At 37.3% G+C, this 12009-nt stretch overlaps 1 protein-coding gene across 2 annotated transcripts in view; it reads right to left on the bottom strand.

Moving 5' to 3' along the window:
- Positions 1 to 3947: 3947 nt before the first annotated feature.
- The window catches only part of CLSTN2 (calsyntenin 2), a gene marked incomplete at both ends in the record, with an annotated part of 291900 nt that continues 283838 nt past the window's right edge, over positions 3948 to 12009 (bottom strand). For both annotated transcript variants that reach the window (XM_079539494.1, XM_079539493.1), the window contains 6 exons: positions 3948 to 4151; positions 4777 to 4961; positions 6478 to 6601; positions 7804 to 7949; positions 8524 to 8694; positions 10968 to 11182. In XM_079539494.1, coding sequence (XP_079395620.1) covers positions 3948 to 4151; positions 4777 to 4961; positions 6478 to 6601; positions 7804 to 7949; positions 8524 to 8694; positions 10968 to 11182 — 1045 coding nt within the window. The remainder of the gene's footprint in view (positions 4152 to 4776; positions 4962 to 6477; positions 6602 to 7803; positions 7950 to 8523; positions 8695 to 10967; positions 11183 to 12009) is intronic.

Raw genomic sequence — 12009 nt, 5'->3', positions numbered from 1 at the left:
TTTCCATACATCCTTAATTTGGTGTAATAATTTATATTCCAGAGTACAGAAGCAGCTTCTTCAGGACATCCCCTCAGACTTTTTTCTGTCGCCTGAGTAACACCTTTCCTTTCTTTGTCTGCCAAGGATGGATGATGGCAGAATTCATCAGCGTGTAGCACGTGCCAACACCACAAATTCCATCAGAGGCAGTATCATCTCCCAGCCGACTTCACTCCTCACCAGGTAAATGCATTACTTGTCTGAGGGAATGAGACAGCTGAGTGGGGCACAATTATATGCAGGGTTCAGAATAGTTGCCAAAGTAACATGAGGGCTGCTTCTGGGATTATCCTCTGACCAGGCCTTCACCTGGAGTTGCTACTGTCCTATGGCACTGTTTTTCAGCTTAGTGTCAAGCAGGAGCAGCTTCTGTAAATGGGGACTGATGGATGGTGCATGTTCACAGCAAGTCCAGCACCAGAAAGGGAAACACACTGCACTTTCACAGTGGCCCTTGGTGAAGGAGGTCCTTTACAGTTAAAAGCAGTAGAGCCACTACTTCCTTTTTCAGTGAACAAATAGTCCAGCAGAAACATATTTTATTATTTTAATTACCATTAAAGATGTCATGAGCCCTGTATGTCTATTTCTAATTTGAAATAGTAGTAGATTTTGAGATTGATCTTGAAAATTGAGCCTGTTTCGTTCTCTTTGCAGAGATAGATAGATAGATAAAATAACCATGGATAAGGTGGAAGTGAAAAAGAAATGAGAGCCAGTGATCACAAAACTCAACTTAGGCAGCTATATTAATGCATATAACAGTGTATTGGTGTCTTAAATTTGCATTTGCAGCTTTTCCCAGCCTTCGATTAGAATTTCAACACTTCAAAAGCATTCATTGGTAACATTTTACATCTCTGTAGTCACAGATTCTGGCTGTTGTATTACAGGTACAGATTCAGAGTTGGTTTTTGGATGTGCTTGCTTATTGTTACTATAAGAAAGCCACCATTTTTGTGCCTTGATAGCTCTTCAAAACTTGCAACTGGACTTAGGATAAACAGTACATCTGCAGTTGACATTCCAGAGTTTGCAGCATAAACACATTTTTTGGAGATAAAAGGTGAGATTTATTTGGCTTTTGATGGGTAGGGGAGAGGGCAGAAGGGGTGCCTGTGTGTGCATGTGATGTTCTGGTTTAGTTTTAAGCAACTAGTTTACAATAAAAAAAAAAGTCATGGTGGGGAAACTATTTAAAGTAATTCAAACATTTTTATATTTGTGTTATTCTAGTACTAGGTTATTGCTTATAAAGTCACTGTTGTGAAAGTAATACAGATATTTTAACTGTAAGGTCAAACTTGTGAAGTAGCTCTTTCTTACTAATGTTTTCTGCTCCTCTTTCTGAATGAAAAATGCTGCATAATCCACTGCCATGCTTACTCTAAACTATGTACAGTGATACACTTGAGTTTTCTGAGTATTTTGTTGCAAACCAAATTTATCTGATACCCATTCCTGCATTAATTTGCTTAAGTCTAAAAAGGTAAGTTTATTTACAGTAGAGAAAATACCTCATATTGACTTTGTGTATAATGTACCAGCATGACCTGAATAGATTTGCTTCCTGTAACAAAAAGACAAAAATCCATTAGCTGGACAGACACAAGCAACAATGAAAGGCTATTTATAATATTGCTGTTTTCAGCTTGCTTTAACATTTGCATTGATAACAATGATGATAATCAGGAAAAACAGACATTAAAAGCAATCTAAATAAAGTCCAGTTTTAAATATGAAATTAAAATTAAAAGTAGATATTTAAATATCAAATTTCCTTTCATTTGCAGAGAAATGTGCTGATAACAAGTATCATGAAGGCCCTGCTTCATGTCACTAATAAAAGTAGTAACACTAGGGAATGATCTAGGGTACTAGGATGTAGTAACATGATTTTTTTTTTGTGCAGGTTAGGCTCTCTGTAAATAGATGCTGTAGCCCATTTTATATGATCTTTATTCCTGCAGATAAATTTTATGTCTCTAGGCTCAATTCTTCACATACTCTTTTAATTCCTATGAGAGTCTAGAACAAAAATAAACAACAAAAATGAGCACGAAAATCTCTAATTTTAAAATATATTCAGGTTTTTTTCATTTACTTTCTCATGATTAAACTGCACTATCCAGTTGTGGTCAATCTTTTCCTACAGCTATTAGATGGATGCAGAAATTGATTTAAATTGATTTAAAAAGTCCATCACTAACTAGAAACCCAACAATACATTCTCTAAATTCCAAGACCTGCAGGAGCTGCTGCTGCTAATGGTGTATGTGAGTACCCTCAAGATCTCTCAGGTTACTCTTTGCAGGATGAGTTATCATACATAGGTGCTCAGGAACATCCTAGTAAGTCAGAACCAACTGCTTGTTTCTTTGGGAGAGAGAAGAGGACATAGCTCATTTCAAATAGCAAATTACAAAAGTCAGTGATAAAATAGTAAACAAAAGGAACTATTTTTGGAGAAAAGCAGAAAAGCCACTAGGCAGCATTCACTTCCATGCCATTTTGGTTTTTATGCAGTAGAACAGTTATCCTAGCAAGTAAGTGCTGCATTACTTGGTATGCAGAACATTTGAAGATAGATTATTAAGGAAAGGGGACAGAAAACACACCACAAAGACTTACCAACACATTGTACGTAGCTTTTTTTTTAACAGTGTATAAGAAAAATATGCTGTGTTACCATAACTAAAATACTCTCTCAACCTCTTACGAGTTTTTTTCAACTTCTTTTGGTTCCAGGTAGGTTTTAGTTATCCTAGTTCTATTTTATAAAACCTTTTCTTAACAATAATGGCTTCAGGAAGAAGAAATAAGGGAGAATTATGAGTCCAACAGTGGGCTGACAGTTGTGTTGTCACTTTCTTTTGTGTCACTCAGGGTGGGGTAACGGCATACTTTTCTATAGAATAAAGCCAGACAGGAATTGCAGCTGGCACTCAGCAAAGCAGAGGGGAACATTTTCCTCATTAAAAAATCGTTGTTTAAATCCCAACTGTACATATCTGTGGTATAATGAAGTCGCTTATTTTCCACTATTTCAGTAAGGTACTGCAGCAAGCTAACGATTTTACAGGACGGTTAAAGCATCGATTTGCTGCAAATTGTTCAATCCATAACTAATGAGTAGCTGTACAGGTTTTCAGTATATCAATTCAAACAGAATTTTCTGTTTGTATAAGATCATTTCATTTGTGGACATAGAATATTTTTTCCCCCCAGGTAACCTTAAGCATTCACTTTCTTCAGCTTCTATGCATGGGTTGGATAAAATCCTTCTCTTCATGGTTCAGACAGCATTCTTGTAAAATACACTGTCCATTTCTACACAGGCATACATGCATCCCAAATATATTTCCTTGTAGAAGATAACATCCAAGAAGGCAGGAAGAGACAATGAATGGAATTTAGTCTCTGTCACCTGTAGCACTAAAACTCTCCTAATTTGAAGTGGGATTATATTATGTTACACCTGTAAATGTGTGAAGCCAAAGGGCAGCAAACAACTGTGTTTGTAATTTGGACCCACACAGGTAGCTCTTCATAACAAGCTGAAATCTCTCCTGTATGGAAAAAATAGCAAAGACAAAAAACTTCTGTGGACTGAGTGACAACACTTTTGTCACAGACTTCTGTTACAGAAAGAGGAAATTGAACCCTATGCTTGCTAACAGATTAAGTTCTAGATTACTTCAGAACTGGCAATGCCAGTATGATTGTACCATGTGTTCTCCAGCCTTTGTAGGAAAAGGGTCAGTTCTATCATTATCAATTACTACAACAAGATCATTTTAGGCAAAACAGTTACAGGCAAGCAGTTCAAATCCTGTCAATGAATTCACAGACTGAGAAAACATTGTATTGGTGGTTACAAAAGGAGCAATGTGGCTCAAGGGCTGTTAGTATGGGAGTGCTGAATCATCCCACTCCAACTGCTCTTGCCTGGTGAGATTCTGCTTGCCTCTCTTTTGGACAGTCACTTCCTCCTCATCCTCCTCATCCTCCTCCTCTTCACTTTCATCCGATTCAGCACTGGTCGTATCTTCCTCCTCATCATCTTCCTCTTCACTCTCCTCTTCTGCCCGGTGAGGCTTTTCATATTTCTACAGAAGATTCAAAGAAATGAGAGGCTGACAATAGAAGGTAAGTCCCTTCTTGCTAGGCAGGGGCTATGAAAACATGAACCCTTATTGCACATCATTTGAAAATGCTAACATGCAGGAAAAAATTTGCTTTTCGTCATTATGTGATTATTAAATATACTACAGTTCAGTAGCAAATATAATAAGAATGGAATATTAATAAGTGATAGCTTTGTTTTTTTAGTCAAGCTGACAAAATTTAACCCCTCAATGCCAGTTTATCTGAATTGCTGATCATTTCCCCTCTCTTAAGAGTTTTAATATTTACAAAGTAACTACTTCATCTTGGGTGCCTGGAGTGCGAAGACAAATGGAAGAAGTTATGTTGCACCCAAGAGTGCTGCACCATATATTTAATATTTTTTTTTATTGTCAGAAATAACTGCTAAGTTTTCAATTATATATTATCATGGTGTGCAGATCTCAAAATTAAGCAGCAGTCCTGACCGACTGTACATACAACTATTCTGCCAAGCCTTATTAAATGTACACAAAAAGCAGCTTTAAACTTGCAGCTAAGAACCTACCAGCCCTGACAATAACTCCTGGTATTAACACAATACACTACTATGTTTCAGTAACTCACCTCCATGGGGTTGACAGTAATAGTCAGAGCAGAATCGTCCCAATCCATTTCATTTTCCTTACTGCTTTCACTGTCTGTAGAGCTGTGCTGCTGGGCTGTCCGAATTCTATGGACTCCCACAGCTATGATGAAAACGAGTACACTCACACAGATCACAATTACGACTGTGGCCACACTTGGAACAACTGAAACAAAAAGTAGAAAAGGCAACACGTTTATAGCTACAGACCAAGCTGCCTACAAAACACTGAACACATTGTCTATTTTTCACTCCTTGGTACCTATTTCTCTGCCACCTGTCTGGGACTGCAGAGTTGGTGAAGTGCCCACCTTCCAGGGCAGAGCGTATACAATAAGAAGTATTGCAAATCTTAACTAAAAAGTTACTATGCCTAATGTTCGTGATGTAATTCACTTCATTACAGAAGAAAAGCAGTCACCCAGTTCAGAATCAATTAGTTTCAAAACAAACGTTTCTGCATTTTCATCTTACCTGCGTGTTGTCTCCTTCTGACTACAGGTAAATGAAGCTTTAACATCAGCTGTGAGAAAAATATATCTATCTATCTCCACACTTGTATTTTAGAAGGTTTCAAACACTCATACTGGGATTTCCATTGCCAAGAAATAATACAAAGCATTGCTGCTCTATTGCCTGTGTTACAGTCTTTCTTAAAGACTCCTGAGGATTCAAGACATTTTTCCTCACTGTTCTATTGCACTCTGAGAAGCCTCTATCTCCAGCTAGTCACAGAAAGACATCTCTCCACACTGCTCTTATGTTATCAGCTCCATAGTGGTACAGATTAGTGGAAATGTAATTTTGCTACCTAGGTACTGAAGTTCCAGGAGCTACAGTAGTTCTGTACCCAATTTTGCTGCCTTGCCTGTAAGACTGGAACTCTGAAATCAGAACAAGATGAAAGAAGAAAAGAAAGGAGTACTTTGCAATAGTTGGTTTCGCAATAGCAATTAAACAAAAAACAAACAAACAAAAAAAAAAACCCAACCCAAACAGTATCATAACACTCTAGAATTACCTATGCTTATTCAGCTTTGTTCTTTACATACTTGCTTACCACTCAGTAAAAAGAATTCAGAATCTAGCTTTCAGACAGATAGCTTTGTCCTGAGTTTAGCTTTACTGAAAAGGCTTCTTTGGCTATACATTTTAACTTATACAGCTCAAATGTTTAGTTCAAATTCTGGACTTAATAAATACTAATGACCTCTGTGCATCACTAGGAACAAATCTCTGCAGAGAGCTCCAGACTGAGGCCTGGACAGCAGCCAGCAGCACTGCCAGATTATTTCTTTAAAAATATTACAAAAATCATTTCATTTTGCCTAGGAAAGGATAGGCAGAAACAGACATGCCATAGTAATACAGATGTAAAACAACAATATCCTTCACACTATTCAGTACTATAAACAAGATGCCCTGTTGACTAGATTGAACCAGAGTACTTAGCCTTTAATGTAGATTTTAAAAAGAATACCAGTTTTTAGTACTAAGTACATCATCAGAAAGAGAAAACAGTGTAACAGCTTTCTGTCATAAAGGTGCCATGATCAGTGTCAGGTTTCACAAGATATAACTATGGAAAATTTCAAGACTTCATTTGTTGATTAGGCTGAATCATAAAGGACGTAACCAACATAACAATCATTTTGAGAAGTCACTGTAAAGGCATCACATACCTGAGCTGTGAACAGTACTTTTGCTTTCCTCTGGATGGTGGACTGACTGGAGAAAGTGTGGCTGTACTATCACATGGTTTACATGGTCCATATAGTTGGAGTTGGTGCTGTGCAGAATATTAACCTGGCACAAGAGAAGAGATCAGATATTCTATCAGATATTCTTCTGTATTCTATTTGCTGGCTCCATATACTATATTGTATTAAGAAGTTCATCAGAAGATAGGAATATTAGTATATAAACCTTGAGACCTAATTCCTAAGCGTTAATGGTCCACTGACTATAGATGAAGTAGCACAGGAAAGTAGACTCTTTTTTATTGATTCTGATCTGTATGGATAACTAGTGTACTTTTTTTTCTTCTTCCTTTCTTGCTCTGCTGCTGAACTTTTAGATGCTCCCAGAAAGTTATTAGCAAAAACTCTGAAGTCAGTGTCATGGCTGCATGATGCTAAGGTAAGCAGCATTTTCAGTAAAACTTAAACACATACTTTTGTTCAAAACAGATTACAAAATTTTGAGCCTGTTGCTAAGGTCTTGCACTTCTGTAGTTACTTGTTACCTGGATTCTAGGCTGGATAAGCAATTTCTTCAGCATCAGTACAGGTCTCCTGCTGAGATGCATCAAGCAGCCATTTTCTGTCCCTGAGCCAGTGTGAGGCACTGGACTTACTTAGTGCCAGCAAAAATAACTTCAAAACAGGTATCCAGATTTTCCTATAGTGACTGACCATATGTGGGTAGTATGAAAGATTAAGTCCATGCTATGCATTCAATATCTGTATACTAACTTTCCTTCTCAAAGTAATCTGAAATAATGCAAGTTACCAGCAACAATTTCCACCTGATGGAGAAGATTTTATAAAAATTATTATAACTAGGTATTGCTTGGCAAAACTGAAAACTTGAACATAGCAGGAAAGAAAAGTGTGAGAGGTTAAAAAGCAACTAAAGAAAATAATGAAGCTGTGGTGATTTAATTTGAATATATAGATCTCAAAAACAAACAAAAAAAACCCCAACAACTGTAGGACATTTTACATGATAAACAGGGTTATGAAAAACCAATGATGACAACCTTATCCTGCGGAAGTCTCTCTGTTAGAGGAGTTCAAGACAAACGTTGTCACAGTGCATCTGATGAGGGAAACCCACAGAGGAATGAGAGCAAACATTAATTTCCTCTCTGTATAAAACTTTAGAATGCTTCCTGAATTTGAAGTGTCAATCATTCTACAGATTTTAAACAAATCTAATTGTGAAAGATGAAGCAACTACTCAGCCTCAGTGTTAGAAAAGAAAGGCTTAACTAAAAGACTACTTACCTCCAGGTTAAATTCATTGCTGGTGTAATGCCCATTCAGCTCAGAGCACTTGATTCTGAACTTTCTTTCAGAGGTGGCAGAAGTGTACCAGTTACGGTATCGAATCTGCTGAAGAACCTGTTCATAGTTGTGCATGGTGTCCACACCTGAAATGGTGGCAGCGTTATCAGTTGGGGTGCTGTGCAATAAACTCTCTGTGCACAGGAGAAATCAAACAGCCACAGAAAATACAGGACTTGGCAGTGCATCAGATATTCTCTAACAGAGAAAATAGCTTTCTGAATCAAAGGTAAGTCTATAATGGAAAAGAATAAATACAACCACAAAGCTTCAGAATAAAGTATTAAGTACTCAGAGGGAAGAAAAACAAAACAAAGCTAGTGTGTTACCAGCAGTGTGCAGAAGAGTTGAGGAACCCCCTCATTCACACATTCCAGCATGATGGTCCACAAGATCCTTCAGAGTTAAAGCAAGCAGTGTTGCTTTTTTCCTTGTTTGGGGAGTAGAGATGAGACAAAGCTGTGCTTATTCATGGAGGATAATGGATAAACACAACATCCCCAGAGAACAAGAACTAATTATTGTTTTTTGAGACAGTCTCTCCTGAAATACTTTACAGGTAGCACACCACAGCTTTCTCACAAATTTTGTTGTCCTTTCATTCCAAGAATGTAACTGTTAGTGGGAAGAAATAAGGGAATGCAACATCTATGAACATACCATAGATTGAATATCCCGCTGTGGAATTTGTGGCATCCAGATGTTTTCCTTGAAGCTCAGTACGATCTAGTTCTAAACACTCCTGTTCAGGATCTAGTTCTGCACCACTGACCAAAACATCACAGAAATCCAAGTTGTGGAGCATTTCTTCCACGACCACTGACTTATTAGCTGTGAACACACGGCATGTACCACAAAGAGAAAAGAAACAGAGAATTTTGCAATGATGTCTGAATTGTTCTTTGCTCATGTTAAGCACAGTACACTTGAAGCAAATCAAGAGAAGCATTTTGCCTGTTCCGATGCTGCAACAATGAAGGTCTAGAAACACATAGTGAGATAGAAGATAAATTTTTCTATAGCTATTTTTCTATAGTAAACTCACGTGCAGCAGTGAAGGCCGAAAACTAAAATTTGATTATGGAAACAAATTCATGTTAACAATTCTGCTTTTCAGTATTGATACCAGATTGGTACTGCAGATTACAAATATCAAATATATCAATGCATAGATGATTTTCTCAGTTATTCTGTGACCCATAAAAAGTCTGCATTATAGAGAACACTATGCCATCTATCTGAAAACATCATGGGATTATCATAAATGGCAAGAGTCTGTATGATATGACATAGAAAAATTAAGTCCTAAAGTGACTAGCCTTCAATAAGTATGATTAAAACAAAAATCTGGAATCACTGTAATAAAAGTAGAATATCAGTGTATTATTTTTATTCTGTGGTAAACATAGCACAAAGGGAGCACTTTCAGTCACACTGGGCCACACTGATTTCTCCACTGAGACAGAACAAGCAGCACACTTCAGCATTCCAGGGGACCGCTGCAGGTGAAAAAGGCCTCAGAGCCACAGTCATGCTGCTGCCTACAGCAACTGCCTGCTCTGCTTTTGAAGAGAGACCTGACTGGTCCTGTGACTGAGGAATACACAAGGACTACATCAGCCTCTTCAGCCTTGCCTTGCCGCGTGCATCGCTGCTGCGCTTACGATGATCAAAGTATGTAGCTTCTTAGTAAGAGCAAAAATAGGAATAACTAGATACAGGTGAAAATTTATGGTTATCTTTGTTATGTATATAAGTCTGTGAGATAGTATGCAGACTGAGAAAAATAATAGTGCAAGCTGTACAGTACAGGAACTGAGAGGTAGAATTCAGTAATCATTTGCAAAACAGTTATTCCCCAAACCAATTATTATCTATTCACTTTAATTATTAGTGGATAAAAATAACAGGTGGCACATTAGGAAGTACCTGACTTCCCAGCAATTAAACAATAGCATTACTATGTAGAATAGTAATGCTGCTATGTTCCACCTGAAGGTGAGACCTCAGGTTTTTTAAGTTCAGAAGAGGTGCTACAGCCATAATTATGGCAACAATTGTATTTAGAAAAATTGGGATATACAAAACATATAAACTAAACTGGAGGGCACTAGTTCCTAATTCACTGAACAGTTCTGAAGATGTCATAATATTTAGGGACACAGAGTATCATGCATGCAGCGTCCCTTAGCTGAAGGATAATGCTCTCTTTTCCACAAAGGAATTAATTTGACATACCTTAATTGTATGCAGTTGGTACTGTGATATAATGCACTTTCCAGCCTTCAGAGAATAAATGTAATTTAAGGCAAGTTAGCATTATAATAGGGAATAGATTCAGGGAATCCATGCTCCCACCCTTGCACATCATTAATGATTTCATCTTTTTCCAGAAACGTACATCCAATGACTGCTTATTCTAGCCCACAAAATATTTACAAAGATGCATCAGTTTGGTAGGATTTTCACTTACTTAGCAAAGAATCATCCAAAAGGATGATTCCTTTAGACTATGTTTTTAAACCATATTTTTATTTGTAAACATTCACCTAGTGTCAAAGAGTAACACACGTCTTTCAGCATTAGAAAAAACTCTAATCACTGAAAATCTGTAAATTATTACATTTCTGTTATGTATGGGAAACTGAGTCAAAAGAGGACTGTGTTACTTACTCAAGTATAATCCAAAAGTCAGTAGCAGAGCTGGAAGCGTAAGAACAGACTAAAAGTCCAACTATAGTCAGTAAGTACTTTCCATTGTCTCAATTAATAAAATTTGGTTACAAAATTTAATGCAAATACATTAGTCAACAGAGTATGTAGAGTAGAAAGGAATTACTCTGAAGTAGGCAAGACACGAAATAGAAAGCTGCCTTTTCAGAAGCACATTCTGATGAATCAAATGAATAGGGATTTGTTCACTTTTTGATCTGTTTAAGTGAATGTCTTCACTGCAGCGTTGCTGTTGACTAACGTGGCTTAAAATAACTTGCGTGAAGTGACTTTGTGCTACCTTTTTGCATTACCCTTTCAAAAATATGACTAATATATAATATTACACATATTACTGAGTAAGCGATAATATTTAAAAGAAACCAACAAACCTCCATCATTTTTTTTTGAATGCTCCATTTTTGTGACGGTGCTGACAATCCTGATGTCAGGCAGCAGAATGACACCTCTTTCACTTTCAAATTGTGCAGCTGGTCTAGAAAAGTGGTCCATCCCACTTATTGTAATCTTGGGCTCATTGGCCTGAAGCACCATTACATATGCATCGATATCTGGGATATTAATGCAGACATCTTCACCAAAACATCTGAAAAATATGTTATTAACTGGATGTAACACATTGCACATCAAAGGTGTGTGGCACTTGCATCGTCTAAAACCCACCTGATGCCTCTTCTTATTTTTTTTATTTTAATTTTATTATTTCAGTCAATTCCCTACTTTGACACTGTTACGTAAGGACGTGCATCAGTACCACATGCATCTGTAGATCAGCTAGCAGTAACAGCTCTGTTCCTTCTATCCCTACCCAGATTCACAACTACTGAAATTACAAAGAGAGGGTTAAACAAGGAGCTTTGTGACAAGCTTTATCTTTAGTAAGGTCTCTGTAAGAATAACATTTTGATATTTAACTGACATTTAACAAAGAAGTGCACAGTTAAAAAAATAAAATTAACTGGATGATGACAACTATGTATAGGAAACCTAACTTGAAATTCTCAAAGTGGTATCTAGTGAACATAATGGGGTATCTTGTCATGTGTGACTAAAAGGGCCTCTAATGACCCGTTTATATTGGACCTATCATGGACACATTCTGGCATTCCCTAGTTTTTAGGGGGACCTATAATAGCATTTTTGTTTGAATCAGCAGCGTGCTTTTAAGTTAATCTCCAAACACTCTACCTTACAAGCATGTTTGCATAGATCAAGGACAGCCCTGGGGTGTGCAAGCTGAACTCCATCTCAGTGACATGAAATCAGAAGTTGTTCTCCATAGTGTGGTCAGCCCACAGCACCAGAGTAAACCAAGTAAAGAACTGTACACAAGGGGTATCTGTCACTAGCTGGTTCTCTCTCTCAAAACCTGCTCTCAGTACTCTGCCCAACTTCTTGTAACAGAGAGGTACC

This window comes from Tetrao urogallus (genome assembly GCF_951394365.1).
Source record: "Tetrao urogallus genome assembly, chromosome: 9".
Lineage (NCBI taxonomy): Eukaryota > Metazoa > Chordata > Aves > Galliformes > Phasianidae > Tetrao > Tetrao urogallus.
This window is presented reverse-complemented; position numbering and strand designations above follow the sequence as displayed.